We start from the raw sequence: 25,312 nt of genomic DNA on the forward strand, positions 1-25,312 counted from the left end.
TCTATGTAGACCAGGCTGTGTTTGAACTTGCAAACCTCCTGTTTCTGCCTCCTAAATGTTTGTACTACAGGCATGTACCACCATGCCAGCTTCCTCATAGCATTCTTTCAGTTTTACAAATAAAATTGAAATATATCTGTCCTACCATTTCCTATTTCATATAGTTTTCTCTTGAAGTTTTTTCTCCCTTCTTTCTTTCCTTGCTTCCTTCCTTCCTTTCTTTTTTCCTTCCTTCCTTCCTTCCTTCCTTCCTTTCTTTTACTTCCTGTTCCACTCGTTTGTTTCTGTAGTTCTACTCATGGCAAAAATCTCCTTTTAAGTGATACTTTCAAAGTGTGATTGATTGTATGTCTACTGAATCCAAGACAGGTCTTTCCTTTCCCACAGACATGAGTGCAAAGTGATGTCTTTCTGATCATCAATCCTTCTGCTTGTCCATAGACTGAAAGTTTCACCAGGAAAGGCCATAGCTTGCTAATCTTTCATCAGATTCTCAGAGACTAAACTAGTTTCTGAATGAGCATGAACCTAGAAAAATACATGAATCAATAAGTAGACTCCTGTTTAAGAAAATGAAATAAATATTTAAATTGAAATGATTTCTAATAAAGTGATTCAATAGCCGGGCAGTGGTGGTACACACCTTTAATCCTAGCACTGGGAGGCAGAGGTAGGTGGATCCCTGTGAGTTCGAGGCCAGCCTCATCTACAAGAGCTAGATCCAGCACAGGCTTCAAAACTACAAAAAAAAATCTGTCTTGAACCCCCCCACACAACGATTCAACTATATAATTTATTACTGTCATCTTGAATAGTGAGAGGATATTTTTTTGCAAACCTAAATATAATTTAGCAAAATACCATTCAGAAAGTTTGAGATTTTTTTGTTTTCAACTTAAAGAAACCCCAGCCTGGTCAATAGAATTATTCCCAAAGAAGTGACTATGCTTTTTTCCCCTTTAGAAAAAGAAAGTATAATATCTTTATAATGCCTCTCATCCTCAATTCCTCCACAAAAATTAATTAATCCACAAAATGATATCATGCTTGAAAAGGTAGAATCTGTGACTTAGGTTTATCTTTAAAAGCCTGCTTTGCCCTAAGCCAGGACAATTTCTTTTGCTCTTCTCTCAAAATCCTCCTTGTTCAGGAGAAAGTAGAGGATTCTCTAAAGCCTGCCACAGGCTTTTGACTCCTGCAGGGTTATCCAGATATGCTTTACAATGTCTAAATAAAAAGAAAGAAGATAAAGATTTAAGATGCTATAATCAGGGTTACTTTTCTTGAATCTTTAGGGGAAAAGGAAAAGTGCCTTGAAAGTAACTGAGTCTCATGAACAGCTGCAATGTGAAATATATTAATAGAAGGTCAAGAAACTAACAAATGCATATGAGTGTATCACAGTTTCATGTCGTGATGTCTCATGTTTGAAGCTGCTGCTTCATAACTGTGTTAAGCAATCACACACTTCCCTGCTATTATTCCAGCCTCCTCCACAGAAGCCCCGTGATGTGCATCTGTGTGGCATTAATGATTTACTTCCTTCTGAACTGGGGCCACTATGAGCATTCTTAGACTTCAATTAGCATTGTTTCGAAGGTAACAGTCAAAACAAATGTGTTGTTCTTTTAATTATTCATGTTGATCACAATCAGCTTTATTAACAGGAACTGTAAAAAAATAATTCATGGCTTCCAAAAAGAATACCCACTCATTGGAGCATCTGCAATGATAGTTTTCATGCTATAAAGTAAAATATTTTATTCCAAAAAGGGGCAGACTTAACAGATAATTAGAAAAGTTGTAACCAAAACTGTGGTCTCATGAGTTTTAAAAATATTTAGGGGAATTCTTTGAATATGAAATAAAAGAATTGAGATTTACATTACAGCCAGGGTTTATAAAAAATAAATACACATGAGAATCCATATGATTGAAACAATAAACATCATAATAATATCAGCTCTAGGGATTTAAATAAACTCTAGGGATTTAAATAATCACTCCACATTATTCTGGTACAATGTTTCATACATGCCAGCTTGTCCTGATAGAGGCCAGCAACAAATAGCTGTGGATGGCTTGGCTGCCATAGTTAGGCATGGAGGCAAGAGGGAGACAGGCAGAGAATGAAGAGAATGAAGAGAATGGGAGTTCAGGTTAGTCTGATCTACAGCAAACGGTGGGCTCTATAGAAGCGTGTCTTCACGAATGACAAGGGGGAGTTTACAACCTACAGTTCTGCCTTTTGAAACCCAGTGATTCTTCCATCATGCACTCTGGAACCGTCAATTCACCAGAGTTTGCAGAACTGATAGCATTTCTGCCTTTAAAATACAAGTAAGAGATTCCGTTCATTAGAAGCCATGGGGGAAAAGCTGAATGTTCCCTGTGCTCAAAAGACCGAACAAGTGGTGTGTATGTTCAGAGAGAGGATTCAGGTAGCACATGTCAGTGCCAGGAAGCAATTAAATTGATAATTTAAAAAGGTTATGGAAGTAATGACTATGTGAGGCTGTGTGTGTGTGTGTGTGTGTTTGTAGATTATGTGTATATAAAGTTTGTGGGTGTGGGGGGCGTATAGATTTAGTGATTACAAACTAAATTATTACTTTAAAAATTATTGGTTTTGCTTAGATTTAGTATTTCTCTTCAATGTCACCTTCCAAGGTAACACAGTTTCCTTCATTTTAAATTGAAATTGCAGAATAACACAGCTCTCCACATGTTGTTTAAAAAAACATAACTTTAATATAAGGAAGGTAAACTATGAAAGCTATTTCTGAATATTCTAATGGTTTATCTACATGTGTTATGCTTGATATGTATGTATTGCTATGAAATTGAAATTGGGTAATAGTTATTGATTAAATATTAAAATAATCATAGTTTGAATTTTTAAACTTTATAATTCACATATATATATATATATATATATATGTAAAAATTTGGGACATTTCAATGAATGGATTAGGACATTCAAACATAATTTCATAGACATTTGTGCATTTATATGTGTACATATGTGTACATGAAATTGGTATACATGTTGTATATGTATATATATATGTATATATGTATACATAAATAATTATTTGTATACATTTATTTTCCTATTCATTGTGTGTTACGATGTGCCAAATTCTATACTAATTCCCATAGTTAAATAGTTAAATCATGCATAACCTCTCCTCATGTAAGTTATAATTCAGTAAAGGAGATGGAAAAGAAAATAGGCAATTTTAGTGCTATACATCTGGGAAAGAGACAAGTCCAAGTTGCTCCTCTTGGGAAGCATTTTATACAAGGGCAAACTATTTCAAATTTGAGAAATCACGGAAATTGTTCCCATGGAAAATATAAAGGTAAGAACTGAAAATTTTGAAAACAAAATATAAATATAAACAAATCGCAATATTGAAAAGATTGAGCTTCATTTGGATAATGACTATATAATTATTGACATTTTTGACCATCAATTTCATAATCCCTTAGTATCTTGTTATATCAGCTGGCAAACATGTCTTTCCAGGGCAAACAATAATGCCAAAAGTAATATAACTGGAAGCATAACATAGAAAAGAGAGCACAACTCATGGCCTCTCACTGCAAGGCATTTACAGTCCAGCCATGGCACAAGTCTATTATCTATGAAATAAGAGCGGACAGCGTAACAGTATTTGAACATGTGGTAGGATGAAAGCACCATAATTACCTCTGAAAACTTAACTTCCTTCAGGCTAAAAGCCATGTCTCAATCATACTCCTATTGCTGGCTTGAGGGTGTATATTTGGGAGTAGATAATATATAGCATAAATCACGGGTCATGAGAGAGTTCTATTAACTTGATACCATAGGTAAAAGGACACCACTTAGTTTGGGTAAAGAAAACCAAATATTAAAGGTACTGCCTTAAAGTAGATTATTCTGGAGTTACTGCCCATGATCTGTGTAGAAGAAAAACAAAGGGTGGGATCCAATGCATTTGGAAGTCAAGATGATGGTATGAGTGTTCCAAAAGAGGAATGAGGAGTCATGTGACAATCGAGGAGAAGCTGCTTCATAAGATTCCTGTCTAGGTTGGGGCTGAAGAGATGCCTCTGTTGGTCATAATACATACCCATATATGTGTATAACACCCACAAATGTGTGCACAGTAACACATACACACAAACACACACACACAATTGTATATCAGTAGTCGTAGGTAAAATAAACACCAAAAGAAAAGGCATTTGAAAACTAGTGATGGCTGGAGCTGGTCTGAGGTTGAGGGAAGCAGGTTGGCGAGATGCTTATGAAGGGTGAGTTTGGTATATTTTACTTCTTGCTTTCAGTGAGAAAGAAGTCTCAGAACAAATGACTAGTTAGTACTTGAAGATCTAAGAAAACGGTGAAGCATGGATCTGCTTATAACCAAAGTCGTTCGCTTTCCAATATGCCAGACACTTAGATGATACTTCCTGAAACCTTCCATGTCCTTGCAGTTATGAGAATGTTGGGAACAGAATAGTGAACACAGAAAGTAATTCCCCTCCCCGAGCAGACTGACATATCAATGAGTGACAAATAAATAAAATGCAGCCAGGTCTAAAGAAAATATTGAACAAGAGTAAAAATAAAGGAGTTAAAGGAGATTAGACATGATTTATTTTAAATTTTATAATTCTCTCTTTCTCCCTCTCTCGTATATGTGTAGAGACATACATATGCCATGGTACATGGGTATCGTCCAGAAGACAGATTGATGAAGTCAGTTCTCATGAAATGGTCTCCACTACAGCAAGGGTCTCATGGGGTCTGCCCAACAGGACACAGTCATTATTTTGACATACTGCCTAGGCTATTTACCATGTTTCCTCATTTACCTCTCTCTGACCTCACCATTAGCTGTTCAATGTGGTAGATAAAGCAAAGGAAACAACTTGAATTTTAAGTTCTTAATCATGTAGCTCTCCAGAGAGACTGTGACTTCAATACAAAGAAATATTTATCACCAAAGGTTCTGGAAACAGAACCTGATGTAGTTGGGATGCTGTGAATATATGCATCCCAGATTTTGAAAATTGACTGTGTTGTCAGAAACTGCCTTTACCCAATGAGCCATCTTACCACCCCAAGACTTATTTTAAAGATATAATAATTAATAATAATAATAATAATAATAATAATAATAATAATAATAATAATAATAATAATGGTAGGTTAACAAAGCAGTAACACTTAAATATACTGGTCACAAATGAATTACAGTTTACAAGAAAGACGAACAAACAAGTTGAATAACACTTCCGAGGAAGAGCCAGTTTGGTGGCAACAGAATAAGGCAGCAGAAGAAAGTGATTTAATGAGATAGCTGGACCTTTACAACTTGGAAACTTCTGGTTGCTTTCTACCTTCTACGCTTGGGATAACAGAAGCCATTGCAAGTTTCGAGCACAGGAGTGGTGCTGTAGGCTGATGGACGCAATGTTGACATTTTACCCTCCATCATGATTGCATGAGGAGATGGGCCGTGATGAGCTCATAAGTGTGGATCTTTTCTAAATGGGAGTTTATGAAAAGAAAGGCTCTACAATCTTATTCAATTGTCTATTCTGAAAAGAAGTGGCACACAGGAAATGAAAGAGGAAGGAGAAAAGGATCTTGTTCCAGGACATTAAATTCCTGGAATATACCAATTTTTGTTTGTGTGAATAAAGACCTAACCGTATGGGGGAGGCATACATATGTTTGAATTTCTTGTCCTAAGCGCGACTTTTATAGTATTTGATAAAAAAGACTCATATTTGATTTTTCTTATATCAGTGAATCCCACCACTAACCTTGTCTGTGAGCTTGATACTCCCTCAGTCAAGCTTTCTGATATGGTTCAGCTCTCAGGGAAAGGTTGATTATACCCTTTGACTGTCTCTGAGCTAGGCACTAATAAATCATATCAGAATTCTGGACTCACAGCATGTATAATAATTGTGTGTGTAGTTTCAAGACACTGCGTTTAGGGCACCATTTTGCAGTAGTATATAAAAGAGTACAATACTAGAGTAAAATCAGTCACTTACTTGATGTTCTAGCGGTGGAATGACATCTTTCAAGACATGCTGTGAATGATTCCTTCTGTGCCGGGAAATCTGCAAACACATTGACATTTGATGTCATTACATTGTTTTTCTTTACAAAGTTGAAAATAATTTTAATGAGCACAATTTAGTAGATATGCAAATGCAAATGAACATATTAAAATTTAATTAAATAAGGATAATAACATAGATATAAAATGAACAATGCATTAGATGTTAAGTAATTTGAATAAAATTTGCATTTCAAGATGGCTGGCTGGAAAAATAGTTTATGTGCTTTTCTAAGGCTTGAATTTCCTCTTATCAAGAATGAAATTAGTATTTCAATTTTGGACCTCACCAAACTTTTATACCCAGTTTAACTAAATTATGCAATGCAAGTGTCACTACCTGGCATTAAAAGTTGGAACATAAAAATGATATGTGTATCCCTCTTGGAACTCTTAACTTGGACAATAGTCCTAATATGATAAGGAAGCTCAAATCATTCCATTCAGTATGTCCACAAAGAGAGGCTTTGCCATTTTATGGTTGGTATAGTAATGAGGGTCTAGTAACCAGCTTCAACCACCTATTATGTAAATATAAAACTTCCTGAGGACTGGCTCATCCCGACATGGAGTAGCCTCAACCTTCAAACTTCTAAGCTGTCCTGGAATACCATAAAAGGGAGACAAACTGAGCTTAGGCTTTATTCCGAAAAACATTTTGCTTTTGTTACCAGACTCTAAGGAGAATAAAATAAATAGTTTACATCTTTGTGTTTCAGCATCTTAAGTTGCAGGAACTGGGAAAAATATTTCATGCTGAAATGTGATGTGATGTTTATGATGCCAGCTCATGATTCTTAAAGAATGTGCTGTGTTATTTTCACCTCTTCCTTTATTGTTCAGATGCCAACAAATACACAAAAGTCACATGGCACATTTTCTCTGAGTGAAGAGGAATGAGAGTTATTGCTCTTTCTCCAGAAGAAGCGTCATGGACGAATTTCATCATTAAAGAAGAAAGGGGGAACTTATGATTTAATATGATTATATCTTTCATATTTTATATGAAAAAGAGAGTTAGAAAGAAGAAAGCAATGAGAGAAAGAAAGAAAGTAGAGGATACAAGCAATAAACCAGGTCTTAACACTATAAGTAGAGATGAAAACCGTCTCGTGTCTTTGGCTCCGGTTACTGGTATGTTTACCAGACTGAAGAAATTAGATCAATGTCTGTGAAGATTTTGAGGTAACTGTATTACCAAAGAAACCAGAAGCTGGGCCTAAAATCCAGTACCTATGCAACCCTGGAACCCCATTATTTGTCCCACAAAAGCTGTTATGAAGAGAGCAAAAATTGAGATCATTCTCTCCACTGTCCAACTGGAGTCTGGATGGGCATAGTGCACAGGGAAGCACATTTACAGACACACACACTATAGGATAATGGACGTGAGGTGTTCTTCCAGGCAGAGGAACCAGAAATGGTCTCCACCATAGCAAGGGTCTCATGGTGTCTACTCAACAGGACACAGTCATTATTTTGACATACTGCCTAGGCTATTTACCATGTTTCCTCATTTACCTCTCTCTGACCTCACCATTAGCTGTTCAATGTGGTAGATAAAGCAAAGGAAACAACTTGAATTTTAAGTTCTTAATCATGTAGCTCTCCAGAGAGACTGTGACTTCACGACAAAGAAATATTTATCACCAAAGGTTCTGGAAACAGAACCTGATGTAGTTGGGATGCTGTGATAATTTATCTTTGTTTTCAGTGTGATTGGATCTGAAATCAACTAAGAAACACCTATCTGGCCTATTCATTAAGAGCATTTCCAGGAAGGATTACCTGTGGATCAGGGGAGACCCTCCAAAATTTGGACAGGACCTTTGGCCCATAGCCTGGAAGACAACTGGTCCAGGAGAAAAGCGTTGATGCTAACTACAGGCTTTGCACATTGCAGTTTAGCGTGCGTTTCTTATTGTTGTCTCTGGTTGCTGTCAGAATCCAGCGTCTTTGACTTTTCAGTGTGAACTAAAGACCAGCAGCTCTCCAGGAATGCCACAGGTCATCATCACTAGATCAGGACTGATGGGGCATCTGATCCAATCTGTCTTAAGTCTATAGACAGCCATTGCTGGAGCACCCTCCCCCTATCATTTACGACAGCCTCCGGTGTATTGGTTAGAATTGTCTAGAGGAATGGGAGAGATTGGGGAGAGGAGGATAGACACATTTCTAAGTGTTGGAAAACAGATACAAAGTAAGATAGATAAGGGAAGAAGATGTACTCTTGTACCTGCACTTAGCCTACGTTACAGCTAGGGCTTGCCGTTTGACTAGTTTAGGCTAAGAAAAGATGAACAGAAACAAAGCTATAGCTATATCAACAGCCAAAGTTGTTTCAAATTCTCTCCTTCCTTTGACACTGGCTAGGAGTTAACATCAAACTAATCTATGTGAAAGGAGGGTCAGGACCCAAAGACACCATGGGGAGGAAACTAACCTAACTCAGAAAGTTTACTTCTATGAATCATTTTACTTCAAACTTTTGGGGAGGAATAGTTTTGTATTCAGAGAACATTTCAGAGCCTCCCTGTAGGAAACAGCCTTCTCTTGCATAAGTGAGAATAAATTCCTATTTCTTGGAGCCATTATGTGATTTAGAGAATTTGAAACTGGCATTGCCTGAAAAGGATAACCATGATAGATACTAAATTGATATAAAGATGCAAGATCTTATGCCCAAGGATGCTGACAGCAAAAGTAGTCAATGAGAGGAACCCTAGAAACCCCAGCTTCACAGTGGCTGTCTCTGCTACTCAGCAGTAAGAAATGACCTTATCCAAATAAGTAGAAAGTTATCTCTTGATGGCACACATTTGGAACTCTCTCTCTCTCTCTCTCTCTCTCTCTCTCTCTCTTCTCTTCTTTCTCTCTTGATCTATTCTCTCTCCTCTCTCTCTCATCTCTATCTGCTCTCTTTTCTTCTCTCTCTTCTCTCTCTTGTCTCTCTCTCTATCTCTCTCTCTCTCTATCTCTCTCGAAGTCATTCTCATATTCGTCTCTGTCTCTCATCCTCTCGTCTGTCCCCTGTCTTGAATTTTTGAGACAGGGTGTCTCTGCATAGCTTTGGAGCCAGTCCTGGAACTAGCTTTTCTAGACCAGGCTGGCCTCGAACTCACAAAGATCCACCTGCCTCTGCTTCCCAAGTGCTGGGATTATTAAAGGCATGTGCCACCACCACCCAGCCTGGAACCACATCTCTTAAGTACTCACTATACTATACTTGTGTACATGCAAGATACATGTTTTACATGTAAGGGTGGAAGATCCTGAATGATAGAAACTTTCAGATTTTATTTCCCTAAAAACTAGCTATTGCTCTAGCTTGGGTGCAAAAGACAATTATCTGGAAACTAAAATACCTCAAGTGTTACAGACAGTAATGCCTACTAAATTCCAATGTTTCTGCATGGGACCTGGTCAGCCCTGTCACTCCATGTCTCATTTGTTCCAGCATTAGTAGGATTGAGTGGGGAGAGTGGCCCACCAGCCTCTAAGTGTCCCTGTAACTCACCTTGTGAATATTTTTCTCTAAGGCAGGCTTTCAAATTTGGCTTTGTTCTTAATATTATTTTTAGCTGTGATGGTTTAACTTTAATTATTAGTTTAAATATATATATTTAATATATATTTAAATATATTATGTATTTTACATAGTTAAATATATATATATTCGAGGCAGGGTTTCTCTGTAGTTTTGGAGCCTGCCCTCGAACTAGCTCTTGTAGACCAGGCTGACCTCAAACTCACAGAGATCTGCCTGACTCTGTCTCCTAAGTGCTGGGATTAAAGGCGTGCACCACCACTCCCTGGCAGTTTAAAAATCTTAAGGCTTTGCAGAAAGATTATCATATCAAAGCCATTTATTAGTCTCGCCACATATTTTACTTTAAAATGAAACTGTTAAAATTATATTAAATGAGTAAATAGTAAAGAAATATGGGGAACTCATAGAGTAAGCTAATGATTAAAATCTGAAAAAAATGTTAATGAGAAAAATTGAGAGAAATGTCTATTTTGAACACATACTTGGTTTTCTCTTGAAATGGACCATTGGATCCATGATCTAGTTGAACCAAATATACGATGAAAAGATGCTAAAATTTATGGAATATTAAGTTGCCGGGTGCTATTGAAGGCTTTTTGCATATATTAGAATGTTAAATCTCACAAACACTTTAAGAAGTCAATAATACTATCCTGTTTTATAAATACTGACACAATTTGAGTTATTTGGTGAATCTATATCTAACAAAAGCAAAGATAATATTTTAAATTGGATCAGTATTTACATACTTATCATGTTTTATACAGCTATCATCCTTTGCATATATGAATCACATATATATTATACACACATGTGAATATATATATATATATATATATATAATCATATATATATATCATCAGTAAGTAAAGTTATGGGGAGCTTAAAATTTGAGTCCTTTCATTGCCGAAGAGAATGTTTCTAAGGTAGATGTTTGAGAAAGAGTCAAGCATTTAAATTTGCACACGTTAACAGGGAAGCTAGAAATCATTTTCAAACCGTTTATAAATCATCTTAATCCTTCTTTGGGGGAGGTAATACTCCTGATCATTCCTAACTCAATAAGCCTCTGATCTGTCATATTCAACTGAGTTATGAGGGTCTTGAAAATAGAGGTCTTTCATAACCCATTCTTTACTAAAAACAGTCTTCCCTGGAAAGCAAAGAAACATGTCATTCCAACCAGATTAGACTGACTGAGAGTTATGGTTTTGAAAATTCTGTTTTCATAATGGCTTGGTTACTACATATAGATATCAGGAAAAGTTAGGATACATCAAACTGTCTTTCCATGAAATATGTAATTGAAGTGATAAATATGAAGAAAACTTGTGAACAGTCGAAATTCTCATAAACTAAGTTTGGAGGGAAAAAAGACTCCTAAACTATATTATAAAAATTAGAAAATTTCATAGAACCTTTATAGACATTAACGAGTTACTAATTATTGACTGATTTGGTATGTTGTCTTAGGCTACCCCTTATACACGACGGTTTAAGACAGTAGTTCCTTATGATCAATGACTGTTGCCAGAACAATCTTCGTATTCGACACACACATTTCAGTACTTTCTGAGTAGATCATTGAAGTACACTTGTTTATGTTACCAAATATTTCTACTATGAGCACAGGAAAACAGTGTTTCATTTAGACAGCCCTAGTTAGTCCCCAAAATTCCAAAACTGAGACATACACAGTTTCAGACACCTATGTTTTGTCTAAAGTTGTTTATGCCATGTTTCAGGATCTGGCAAAGTCTGTTAGTTCCTTTTAACTTCCTGTTATCTTGTAAATAGTTGATGAATTGAAGAAGTTGAACAGCAATGAGAAACTATAGTAGCTTAGTATAACTTTATTTTTCAGCAAGTTATTTGTTCATGTAATTATGGAAGCTTTACTTTGCAGAAGGCAATTTTTTCATGTATGCTTCCGTTTGGTTCTATGTGGTCTTAAGAATAAAGGGAACATATATGTATGCTTACTGTACAATTGAAGGCACACAGCTACCTTTATTTTGTTGGTATTTATATTTCTGAATTATAAATTGTTTTTAATATTATTTTACAATTCTACTTTAAAATAATCACAAATCTTGACATGAATTTATTTCCAAAAATTCTAAGTAATTAAAAAACTTGATAATTCAGTTTCTCTGGCCTATTTATTAAGAGTGTCATTTACATATTATAGTTGAAGTGACATGATTTTGTCTGATGTTGTTTTTTATCTCTATATCCTGACTCCTAAATAATGAAAGTGTGATGATAAATATTTGAATTGATGATAATCTTTCATTTGGAGAAGAAAGAATATTATGTCACATTTCATCTTTTTGCATGAACAAACTATTTACTCAATGATGGTGCCTTCCTACTGAACTATCATGAGCTATTAATAGGAATGATCTGTAGTAGGTTCCATTAGAACACAATTAAAATGTACGTGTCTTCTGACTTTGATTATCTTAAAATTGGTATCAGATTAATCTATATATGACTAACAATTTTTGATCAAAGCTACGTTCTGCCTTCACTATCACCACACAGCCCTCTCTCTTCTCCACGGTTTTGCAGATGTGGAAAGCTATCTGGAAAGATGAAGCACCCAGAATGCATAAACATGCTTCCTTCAAATCCCTTTCTTTTCTTATTAGAAAATGCACCATAATTTTTCAGATCTCTAGTTTCAAAATGGAATTTAAAAGTCACTTTTTCAAATGTTCTTCATTTTTTCCTCCATTTCTTTTTCATTTTTTATCTATTTAAAGCACACGAAGCCGATGAGTGGGATTAGTCTGTGATATATTACATACTGTAAAAATAACAGAATTTGGGCACATTATTTTCCCTGTGTGGGAGGGTCTACCATAAAAGTTATACATAAACATGAAACATTCCACACAGCTCTGATTTTAAATAGATTACCATTTTTGATGAAAGTTTATATCTTGTGGCTTAGACTTGAAATAAAATCACTTGAAAAGCATTAGTACGTTCCAAGGTTTTCACAGACATGTGCGTTTTCTGAGGCATACCTCCCATTAGCAACCTCCCTGGATACGTGGTTGAAAAGCAGAAATAAATCTGTGGTTAAGTTTAGTCTTTATCTTCACAGTTTCTCAAAGTTTTTTTTGGTGTATCCCAAGTCTTATATTCAAATTTTCATTTTTTCCCAAATTCTATTTCTTAAAGCTATCATAATCAGAAATTCAGGAAAGTTGAAGTATTCTTTTGGGAATGTGGAGACATGGCTAATAGGCTAATATTTCATTCAAGCACTCGTTACAATGTAGCTATTTACAAATTGTAAACACTGACCAAATGATGGTTGCTCTCACAGCATGTGTGTGTAGTCGCTAGCTTTGTGTAAAGAAGGTTGTGGTGGCGGCCTTGACTCCCCTGTTCACTTCATCCGCTGTAACTCTGTGACACAGAAAACTTACCCAGTTCTCATTTATCTTCTGTGATGTAAATTAATCTTTCAGCAGACCAATGGTAGGCAATCGCACATAGCATTGAGAGATCAAATGATTTTACTTTGTACCTTATTAGTGTATCATAAATACATAGTTTAGCATGTTTATCTCCCTTTTCCTTCTGATAGTTGTTCTATTCAAATATCATAGTGAGTCTCCATAACCAAATCTATTCCCCACACACGATGTTTGGCTGCTCCGTAATTCTCATTCTATTATATAATATGAGTCAGAAATGAGATATGGCTTATTATGTCTTTTATACTCTGAGAAAAATTAGAGGGAACAGTTAGAAAGGATTCATGAGACATGTTACAGCTAAACTTAAACATAATTTGTTGAACCACAGATAGTTGCAGAGAGCTATTTGGGATAGTTCCAAATGCTTTATACCTTCCCTTTCTTTATTTAATCCAAAACACTTGTTTCCCTTCAAGAAGAAAACCAAACTACCTACTGACCTTATTTAAATACAAATTAATTGTGTACAGTGTGCCCATTGGCTTGCTCCAGATTAATATTATTTCCTTTGGTCTCTCATGGTGGGTATTTTTAGTGAAATATTTCTTTGCTGTTGCTACGAAGCTGGATATGCCATGGTTTTTGTTTTTATAGACTGAAATCATCAGAACCAAGAAGTTTATGTGTCTGAGTGATACACTTCTCTATATTTCTTTAATCTGAAGTATGCCAATGCCTTGTCTTCATTCTTAGTATTTTATCTCTTTAAGAACATCTATGTTTTGCAAAGAATTTTATTTTATATGTACTTTGTGTATCATTTTCAATATATTTAAATTTGTCATTGATACACAATCATTGAATATGTGTATGGGGCAAAAAAGTGTAAAATTTCAGTTCAGATACATAATGTATATTGATAAGATGAGGGTAACTGATGTATCCATTATTTTGAATATTTTTCATGTCTTTGGGGAGCATTCAAATTTCTCCCACTTGCTGTTTTGAAATGTGCATCTAATTATTGTCAATCTGAAGAGCAGTAACACTCTACAGAATATGAGGAGTAACTTGTGGGCCTCTGTTAGCACCAAGCATTCTCTTCCTTTATTTCTGTTCATGCTAACTACTCTCTTCATAAGGTTGACTTTTTAGATTCTGCATATGTAACATTCAGCCGTCTGTCTCTACAATGAAAGAATGTTTGTTATGGGTAATGGTTTTGGAAGTTTCCATCCATGATCAGTTGACGGCCATGCTCTAGGCCTGTGCTGAGACAGCACATCCTGTTGGAAGCACATAACAAAGAAGAACTCTCAGTTCACAGGGAGGAAATAAGAGAGAGAAATGGGACAGATCAGGCCTGCCAGTGGGGACAACCCCAAAGGCATAACGATGTCACATAATGCCCCCTTCCTAAGAGTCTACAACACCTTCCAATAGCACCATCCTTGGGCACAAGCTGATGGTGCATTTGATTCGGCTTATGACACTATTAAGAGCAGTACAGGGTTTATTGAAGTCACAATTTTGATTGTTGCCAAGAGCAAATAAAATAATTCATTCATCCCCTTTACTCTTGATAAAAGAGATACTCAGTCTGATAGAAACAAAAGGAAATAGTTCAAAGAATAGATTATTAAACAATAGGCACATGTTCTGGAACACTTTAACAAAACTTACATTTTCCCCACAAGTGTAAGCTAGGAATTTCTTTTAAATGAAAAGATTGAAGCCAACAGAAAATAATACTAAGACAACTATTTCATAAACACCTCATAAAGTTTAAAATACAAAATAAATAAAAATTATTGAAGAGTAGGATTTTTATGGGACTCCAGTCATGTTTACCCAGATGAAACACGCCACTGTTAAGTTCCTGTTTTGCCAGTTTGTGCAGACACGTTCTACATCTGATCTCATGATATCTAAATGCATGAAATCCTTAACAAATTAAATCAGGCTCAGTTTCAAATTTTAAAAATGCTTTCACTTTCCAGAAGGGCCTAGGTTAAAAAACCCAAGTTTTCTTTTTTACTTCTGCAAGTGTATTTTGATCACTAACAAAGAAACTCTTTGGTTTTGGAAAACTGTGGTGTAGTGCATTATGTATGACATTTCATCTGCGGTGCGTAAAGCTGCACGAAGATACCTACCTGCTCTCTGCTTTCTACTGTCTAGTGACATTTTTCATAAATCTTTATGTCTTAATTTAAAGGTGAAGAAGTTCTTAGAGAAAGTGGCCTGTCTGTTTGGAGAGCCATTTTTTACAAATACGGTAGGAGACAGGGATTTGAATAGCAACAACCATCTTTCAAGAAGTAAAACTTTCTGCCAAGTGTGCAAAATAAGCACACTGAATGAATGCCTTCAGCCTCTTTAGTTGCTACCTCATAATTACACCTCACCAGGTTGCTTTCTTCACTGATTCTTTGAGGTTCCTAGAGACCTCCCCCCCAAACTCACCTTCTGCTGCTGAAAAAGAAGATTTAGTTTTGAAGGTTAATCCGACTCAGCAGGATTGAAGGATGGCGCTTTTCCTTGGTTGTAAGTATTTTGGCTCAGACCAGACAGCTGTTAGGACATTCTCCTCTGGGAATCGTGCCCTCAACACCCTCCATTGATGCACATACATGGTCTACTGGCTGCCGACTTCCATGCCCATCTGCTCGGATGGCCTGGTGCCCACTCACAAGTTGGCTGGATCCTTGCCCTTAGTGTGGAGGTGCCAGGCAATGATGGGTTTAGATGGGCAGCCTGCATAATACTCCAAGTGACAATTTTTTTTTTCTTTCTCTCTGTGCGGTATCTGTCCTCTGTGCCTCCCACGAAAGAGAAACTTGTGTCTCTCCACCCCTGATCCTACCCATGGACACATGCAGCCTTGTACATAGAGAGGAACATGTTTATTCAACCTGCCACCCACAGTGAGACGAAAGGAGAGGATTCTCCAAGATCCAAGTGACATGTTCCAACAATGCAATGGGTTGGATTGTAACAATTCTGAGCACCTGGAGTCTGTCAGAGGACATTTAGCGTGGGTATAAGTACAACAGGCTGGTACGTAGCAGGGCACCAGGACATGGCTGTCGCTGCAGCCGGGTTGTCTTTTACAGTTCCTGTACATGTCATTCAGTTCGCATTGAAAATAAAACAGAAAGAGCCAGCTGAATAGGAACACAAATCTTATGTTCAACGGGGCCGAAGGCGGATGCTGTGATATTTAGACCTCCAAAATGACCCTGACCAGAGGTCCTAAAGGAAAGGAAAAGAAACGAGAATAGCATCATTCCTTCCAAGCTACAGCAAACCCATGAAGAGGAATAGATTGGCACAGGAGGTTGTGACTTTAATGATCCAAAGCATATGAATGCTTGTTAGCAGACAGCAGACAGACCTAAGTAAGAACAACAGTAATGACAGCATCTGCAGCCTGGCCTATGGCACGAAAACCAATCAGGCAGCAGTGGAGAGAAGAGCCTGAAGGTATGTTGAAGCTGTGCTTTCCTTGTATGTTTATTTAAGGGAGATTGAATTCAGGGTGTTGTCAGTCTGCCTTGGAGAGTGGTTATCCAATGTGGAGGCATGATCTTTCTCTCCGAATGCGCTCGGTGGAGTCAGTTAGTTATGTGTGACCACTTGATCTCTCCTAGCCTTTATAGACTGCCAGTATTGTCCAGTCCAAGTTCCAAAGGAACGAGGCCTAAAAACTTTTGGCTCCAAAATCAAATTAGGCTTCTCTACTTCCTTCGCCAGAAATGCATAAGTACACGACGGCCAAAACCAAAGAATTTGACATTGTGGAATGGATAGAGCTGTCATATACCACTAAAGTGTGGAAATATCTACTGTTTGAAGTCAAGACTAGCGCAACATCTTCGGTAATCAGAACAGACTTCCTGGGACACCTTTCTGGGGTAGTCTGGCATTGCACTAGGAATATTTCTGGCAAGCTGCCGATTTCAGATATCAAAAAAATGTAAGAACATATGGTTTTTAAAAGAAAATCTGACATTTTTTTCTGTCCAAAAAAATTCATAAAAGCAGCACATTTACATATTAAAAGTGGGTCCCGTAGTCCATGTTCGGGTTATTGTCAGTTGCTTAAATACATTCTTTAGAGAATGAGCAGAAGACAAAGCAAGTCAGTGTGACTCAGAAGAAACTATTACGCGACAAATCTTTTGATTACCTTGAATTTAGAATTATCTCAGGAATTTCTGGTAAAAAGTCAAAAAATTTGGGCAAAGACATCCAGCGCTCCTTCATCTGATTGCTGGGCTATGAGTTACCCATCCGAGTTCCCTGCTTGTCCCATAAAGAGAGTCCTGAGCACAGAGGCCAGTTTTACACAGCTTGGAGTCACAGGACTTGACACACAAGTCCACCATGCTTTAAGACTGATCTTTCCAAACTTTGTTTTGTATCCTTTTATGTATTTGAACTGTTGTGTTATTGAATCTACTGTTAGCTTTGTCCAAAGATACCTTACTTTTCCTGATTCCTTTTGAAATATGAACAACCTGAATTTTTGATCTATTCTAGATGAACGTCTATAATTCCCTCTGGGGTATTTGACATCCACTTTAATTGAAAAAAAAAAAAGTTCAAATTTGCAAAAGTAATCATTCACTGGTCATAACTGAAATACAGCTCCTGGGTTTGTATCATTGGAAGATACCTGAAACTTGGGTTCTTCTCTGGAAAGGAAAACTAGGTAGATACGCAGCATTGCTGCAGAGAGACACAGCTGTAGAACTGCATGCAAGGTGGGATACATCTGCTCTAAAATGCATTAAAGCCATCTACTGTCACACAGATGATCATTTGAAGCATTGCATGTTTTCCTACCATAGGCTCTGTGCAGATTACATAACTTTTAGCAACTTTTTCTCTTCAGTTCTAAAATTTGCTGATGTATGGTATTGGTTTGCTCCACAGAATGGCATTAAAAATAGGGAAATAGACCTCCTAAAGATCAGAGCACATGGCCAGCCCTATTATAACATTTTATCATGGTCTAATATGGTGATTGACATTAGCCAGATGCACTTGCTGAAATTCAAGTCTCTGAAAACATGTTCTAAAATGAATTATTTCTTCTTGAAAGAAATTCCACCCATTTGTTTTGAAGGTACTATGAAGTATTCTATTAGAAAGAAAACTTTTGAGCATAAACACAGAAATAATATTATACCAGGCATGTATACTGACAGCTAGAAATCTTGGTGTCATCTTAGGATTCTACCTACCTGGCCTTCTTTTTCCATTATCCTTCCTTCCTTTCTCCTTGCTTTCTTTTTTGAGACAGGACCTTACTATATAGCCCCTATTAGCCAAGAATTCACTTTGTAGATGAGGATGGCAAGAGAACAAGGAAAGTAAGATATTAGGGGTCAGCCACCTAGCCATTAAGCCATGCAGCCAGCCACAGAGTAAGAGTGAAAGTAAGATTTACAGAAGTAAGAGAAAACAAAAAAGTCCAGAGGCAGAAGTTAGATGGGATAAGTTATGAAAAGCTGGCTAACAACAAGCCAAGCAACTGTGGGACATTCGTAAGTAAGAATAAGCCTCCGTGTCATGATTTGGGAGCTGGGCAATGGGCCCACCAAAGAGTAAACAACAAAATAACCACCAGCAACACATGCGCTCAGGAGGATGGCAGTGAAGACCAGAGGTAAATATTGGTAAGTATTCTTCAATATCTTCTCTGCTGTATTTTCTTGAGACGATGTCACTTACCACACCTGGAACTTGTCGACGTGGCTAGCTTGCAGGCAAAGCCCTGGCATCTGCTTTTCAGTAGCATTAGCACTGGGGTTACAGGCGTATGCTACTAAGTCTAACTTTTTATGTGGGTTCTGGGGATCTGAACTCATGTCCATTTGCTTGTACAGCAAGCATTTTTACACACTGGGCCATCTTTCCTGGCAATAAATCTAAGGTTTGTGTGGTGGGGGGACTGGGTGGCATGGAATTATAAAGGTCATTGACTTTTGGTTGTCAGATTCATGTTATTAAAAAAAATATGCATTATTCCACAATGCTTTTTAGGGCTGAATTTATTTTGCCTTTTAGAGTAGTCATTGAGCAAATGTTTGCTGACAGACATACAAGATGACTTTCTGTGACAAGTTACGTTGTAACTAATCAAACACCTCTTGTCTATTGTCATTATATTTCACATCTAATATCTTAGAATATTATGGAAGATGCACCAGCAATAGTAACACTTTGGGAACCTGGAAGATACTAAGTGTATGTAAGCTCTCATCAAATCTACTCCACAAAGCAGAGTGAGATTCGCTGGGTGATTCCTTGCACCAGGATATGGTTGTCAATTTTCTGTTTCATCTAGATCTTATATCAGAAAACACTAACAGTGCTAAAATTAAGGTGACAATGTATCTTAATCTCTCCCACTCATTAAAATCCTATTGGAGTCACAGTTAAAAGTGTGTGTGTGGGGGGGGAATCTTTATTAATAGAAAATCCTATAAAATGAAAATGTGGACAAAAGTGAACATGAACCAACAAAAATATAGATGATAAAGATGTATTATCTTTCACATCTTGGTATGTGGAGACAAGAGGATCTTGATTTTGAAAAGTACCTTGAGTATACAGTAAGACTATATCCTAAAAGCAAAGCTGCTACAAAGGGTTCATTGGAAAGGTTATGTAAAGAGGATTCAAGGAGGAAGGGCACAGCAGCATGCATGCGATTTAAAAGTAAAGTTGAAGAATACTTGGGGCTTAAAGGTTTAGACAGGTATAAAGATGGGAGGACAGACAGAGAGATGATGGAAGAAAGATTAAACGAGATCTTATAAAAAAAAAAACACCCTGGGGAAACTTGCTGTTTTATTTTATGTCCCTGTGATAAAGTAAAATACCCAACAAAAGCATTTTAAAGGGTAAATGGTTTATTCAGTGTAGACACTGTCAAGTATTTAAAGGGTAAGTGGTTTATTTCAGGGTAGACACTGTAGAGTCTCAATAGTGGGGCTATCATAGCAGCAGAGTCTGAATCAGCTAGTTAGATCCCACCTCAGGAAGAAGGGAGGGTAGGATGCTCTATATCTTCTCCATTTATGCCATCTGGGATCCCAGCCTGAGAATGGTGTCAACCACAGTGATCCCGTATTCCAGCAAAATGTTATACACATAATTTCCGACAGGCACGCCCACACACCTATCTTCCAGGTGGTTGTACATGTTGTTCAATTGACAATTAACACTAACCTTCACAACTACTATTTTCTGTATCTGTTAAAATGCAATTAAAAGTATTTATCCACGGGCATGGGTGGATAAAGATCCTCCCAGAGGTCAAAGGTTATTAAGTAAAAATCCAACTGCCAGATGTAAGATAGCTCCTCGCAAGAAGTTGTCGATAAGAGAAACAGACTCCCCCATCTTTCAGATAATACATTTATATCGATCGCCTACCAGGATTAGACAATAAGACCACTGATGGAGATATCACAAGTTGGGTGTCAGGACATGGAAAACATGCCCCTTTGCTGGATAATGCCAGAAATTACTATAAAGGCTTCTGGAGGAATAAATTCACCATCAGCTCTCTCAAGCTGTGGATATTATAAACTATAATAACAATCTGCAAGAAAAGAGGAGGCTGACATTGGTGCAATAGTGCCATAACTATTATAGGGTAAACGGCAGCTCTCAGGCTGGATTTTCAGCCCACTCAAGAGGAGTTAGCTCAGGCTTGGTAATGTAAACTTGGCCAAGAGCCTATAGTTAGGGATTTCATGGAGCTTAGAAGGGAAACTGATCATTTTGTTGCATTAAAATAGACATCCTGTCAAACTCCCTTCTATACATATGCTCTCAGCCATAGGTTAGTGTTGTTCTCAGCCTCATTAGAGAAGCTTCTTTTGTGGTGACGAGAAACAGTTATTACAGAAATTCATAACTATTCAGAGTGCTGGAAAGTAAGGACTGCAGAGCATTTAGCCCTAAATGGGGCATCTGTATCAATCTTTGCAAGACTCATGAGACAGAAAGAATGTAACAGCCATAGGAAAGGGAGGCATACTATAAACTGTCTTCTGGACAACAGTTGCACTTATAAATTTATTGCATCTATGGTTATGTATAAGGCCTGCATAAGACCTGTTATCAGTGCAAGATGTGTGGGGAATTGTGAATCTTCAACCTTCACTGAATTACTGTAGCAAATGAATGGCTGCTGAAGGAGGGGGTGCCATACCAATTGATTAGTTGTCCATGTTTCCTACTGGGTCTTATGAAAACAACCACAACAACATTTACTGGGTCACACACATACACACACACACACACACACACACACACACACACACAGAGAGAGAGAGAGAGAGAGAGAGAGAGAGAGAGAGAGAGAGAGATACACAAACACAACATAGGAAGGAGGTTTGTTTGGAATAATAAAAGTTTCAGTTGGAGAGGAAGGGTAACAAAAGAGGTAGTGGATGACTATTATCATAAATTCATGTACTAAGTTACTGAAGAATAACAAAGAAAGTAACTGCCTTAAATAAATAAATAACACAAATACTTAGTATCTTTTTAAAACAACAAGAAATGAAAGTATTTTCAGAAGTAAACATGACTGGGATTTTTTTTTTTTCAGAAGAAGAAAAACGTGTGAAAGCATTGTAATGACTAAAGAAGATAAAGCCTGTATTTAAAATTATAGAGAAAGAAATAGTAATAACATAAAAAAATTCAGAAAACAAAACAGAAGAATACTAACTCATTTTACTGACAGAACCTCCAAGAAGATCATTACTTTGTAGTACCTGGTACTCTGATGATGAAGTCATGATTGCCAATAACAGCCATCATTCAGAAATAATAGACTTCCAGACACATTAACCCACTACACATAGTCATGTGAGCACAACATTAAATCAGAAGCAGCTAGAATCTAGTCTAGACTCAAAATCACCACTACTACAGAGGAAAGAGGTGAATATATGGCTGTAAACTAGAGGACTAACATCTAATAAGCAAGACTTCCAGCATCTCTTATCAATCCTACTCCAGAAATGTCAAAGCAAAGGTGAATTTTATCATTTAGAAGACCAGAGGCATATATTCCTTAGGACTGTGAATAGCTTCAAGTTCTTGTAGATCCTGAGTTTAAATAACCTCAAGTGAACAGAGGACTTCATCATGTAACTGCTCTACAGAAAAGTCTATTAAGCAAAAGAAAAAGATTCCTGCTGTAAATACAAGGAGAATTCCAATAACTTTTCAATGGTTCTTTAAAAATGTCAATTAGTAGTCATTGATTATTAGAAACTAATTAGTTATTAGCAATTATTAGTCATTGGACATTATATATATATGGGCAATACATTGTTCTCAGTGATAAACAAAATAACCCCCGCTTTTCATGAAAAGTGATTAAATTCAGTAGAGATTCCCAAATAAGCAGACATAGGAAGGTGTGTGCGGAGTGACTTAGTGGAAAACTGCTTATTAGCAGAAATAGTATCAGGAAAAGAAAAGAAACAAACTTACAAACCAAACTTTTCAGAATATTTTCAAGAGGCAAGAAAAAGTAGAATTCATAAGAACACAAAACAATAATAAATAATAGTGGTTCTGACGGTGGAGGAGGACTGAGAAACCAAGGACAATGGCAATGAACATGAACTCTACAGCATGGACGGGCTCACTGTGAGCCTTGTCAGTTTGGTTGCTCACCTTCCTGGACTTAGGGGGAGCTGGGAGGACCTTGGAATCAACATAGTGAAGGGAACCCTGATGGCTCTTTGTCTTTGGAGAGGGGTGGAGTGGGGATATGGGTGGAAGGGAGGGGAGAGAAGGGGGAGGAGAAGGGGAGAAGATGGAAATCTTGAATAAAAAAAAATGAGAAAAAAAATAATAGTGGTTTAAATAGTAAAAGCAGAACCTAAAATATAAATATTTCAAATCAGTAGAATTTATAGAGGAAGACCGGGCCATGAAACCCAGAACTATTAAGAAAACCCATGCCATTGTTTTAATAAATATTCATCCTTTATTATTCTGGACAGTCAGTGGAAGACGGGGAAGTATGCTCCTTGTTGCTATGACTGTGTGGGATGCTGTCATTTCTCTTACTATAGAGTCCCCAGGAAGATGTTCATATTTCTGCTTCTCACAGACATCTAGGAAGGAAAAAGAGAAATCCCTTTCACCCGTCATTTAATAAAACTTCCTTATTTTCAAAGCAAGGGAAGCTGCCAGAATAATATTAATTAAAAAACGAAAGAAGAAAACCAGCCCCCACTCGTGCTCCCCTTGGATGAATAAAGATGAGTGGATTCTGAGGCATTTTATCCTCCACTGTGTCTTCACCGCAATGCTGGAGTTAGTCATTAGTGCTCCCTGCGCGGGCTATCATTAAATGATCAAAGTGTTTGTTTGGGGAGAAATCTGTCACATAGCACAATGACTCCCAAATTGTGATGCTGGGCGTTTAAAGGAGACTCCTCTGTGTTCATTTAGTGGGCATTTTAAGTCAAAGTGGGACAATAAGACATAAAACCAAGTGGGACTATTTTGAAAATCAAATAACATAGAACGGCACCAATAATGGTTTGTGGACTCACATTCAAAGGCAGTAGCAAAACATTTCCAACATTTGCAGGGGAGGGGCTCATGAGGTTCCTCCCGTAGCCTTCAGCCATTGGCAACTGATATCTGCTGGGGGAGGGAGACTCAGTTTCCTTCAAGGATGCATCTATAGTGCTCTAGTAGATATGTTACACCCATGCACATACAGGCGTCTCTCAGTGGCCTCAGTGAGTTTTTCATAAAGTACAAAGATGCACATGAAGTTGGGAGTGAAAAGTATGCAGTCCATAGGGAAGACATTGGAAGAGAAGAAATGGGGAGGGAGAGTAAATTGGATCAAGACATTATATGCATGTACGAAATTCTCAAACAACCCAAACACATGCCATACTGAAAAACCAAACAAACAAACAAATAAACTAATAAAATCAGAGCCAATTCAAAAGTAAGGCATGAGAGACTTTCAGGTATGGAACAAGTCTAGGTCCCAATGATACAGTCATATCTTACAAAGGAATTCTTATTTTATGAAAAATTTTGTAATTTATTCTTAAAATGAAAACTTCATATCTAAGTCTTAAAACAACAACAATAAAAGCACACTAATATTTTAAAATAAAAAGCTTTCACATCACAAATGTCATAGGTTTTGGTTCTTGTAAGAAGAAATTTCAGTATTTTAACCATGAACAAAGGAAATATTATTTTGTATCTATTTTATTTATCTATTTCAGATTTCTCTGGTGCTTTAGGATAGACATGGTTTTCCCCATCTGGTTACTGTGAAAGACTCAGCTACCTCATCCACAATACAAAAGAAAAAGCTGAGAATAATTTTTGAACTGTCAGTCAGAAGTTCAGTAGAAACTTTAGAGTAATGTTCTTATGGCATTTGAAGAGCCCTTAGGAAATATTCTTTATGAGAGATCAGTATATTTTTTTGCCTTGGAAAACAGGGTGCTTTGGAGGCAGCTATGGAGAAGGTAATTTGGAGTCTTAGGCAGAAAGGGAAAGGAAGAAGATGGGGCTGACAGACCTACTGTAGCTAAGGAATCAGAGTTATGGAAAATTTAAAAGGAAACTGACTTTGTAATGTCCATGTAAAGTTACTAGACAACAACTTTTCTTTTAACTCGGAAATATCAGCTTATGGGAAATGGATTTCACATGATTTTTGAGGTCCCTCCAATGGAATGGACACAGAATAAGTAGATTTTCTACAACAATTAATAATGGGTGTGGGGTGCAGGGCAAAGGAGGTAAGAATCGTTCTGACTAATAAGACATGAGTATGCATAGGGGGATGATCTCCACTTTTCTTGAACCCTCAAACGAATCTGAAAAGAAGCATTCCTGAAAGTGATAGCTACTCACATTACTGTGACTAAAAGATTTGTGTGGAAGCCACTGGGCCCTTGGAGACCTGCAGAGGTGGCTGATTTCATTGCAGTAAAACTGATGAGTGACTCTGACATGTTTTATCCTCTATCTTAGACTTAACAACCAGAAGAGAATCAAGGATTTGAAGCAACAAAATTCAGACGATATACTTAAAGTACGTGAATGTCACCTTACATGGTAGTGATTAAGAGTGACAGAACAATGAAAATATTGAT

The 25,312-nt window shown here is 37.1% G+C and overlaps 1 protein-coding gene across 1 annotated transcript in view; it reads right to left on the reverse strand.

Annotated features, from left to right (window-relative positions):
- The window catches only part of Arhgap15 (Rho GTPase activating protein 15), a 604,020-nt gene that overhangs the window by 527,157 nt on the left and 51,551 nt on the right, over window positions 1-25,312 (reverse strand). Inside the window, exon 3 of the mRNA XM_038336693.1 lies at window positions 6,064-6,132. Coding sequence (XP_038192621.1) covers window positions 6,064-6,132 — 69 coding nt within the window. The remainder of the gene's footprint in view (window positions 1-6,063; window positions 6,133-25,312) is intronic.

Source organism: Arvicola amphibius, chromosome 7 (genome assembly GCF_903992535.2).
Source record: "Arvicola amphibius chromosome 7, mArvAmp1.2, whole genome shotgun sequence".
NCBI classification, from domain to species: domain Eukaryota; kingdom Metazoa; phylum Chordata; class Mammalia; order Rodentia; family Cricetidae; genus Arvicola; species Arvicola amphibius.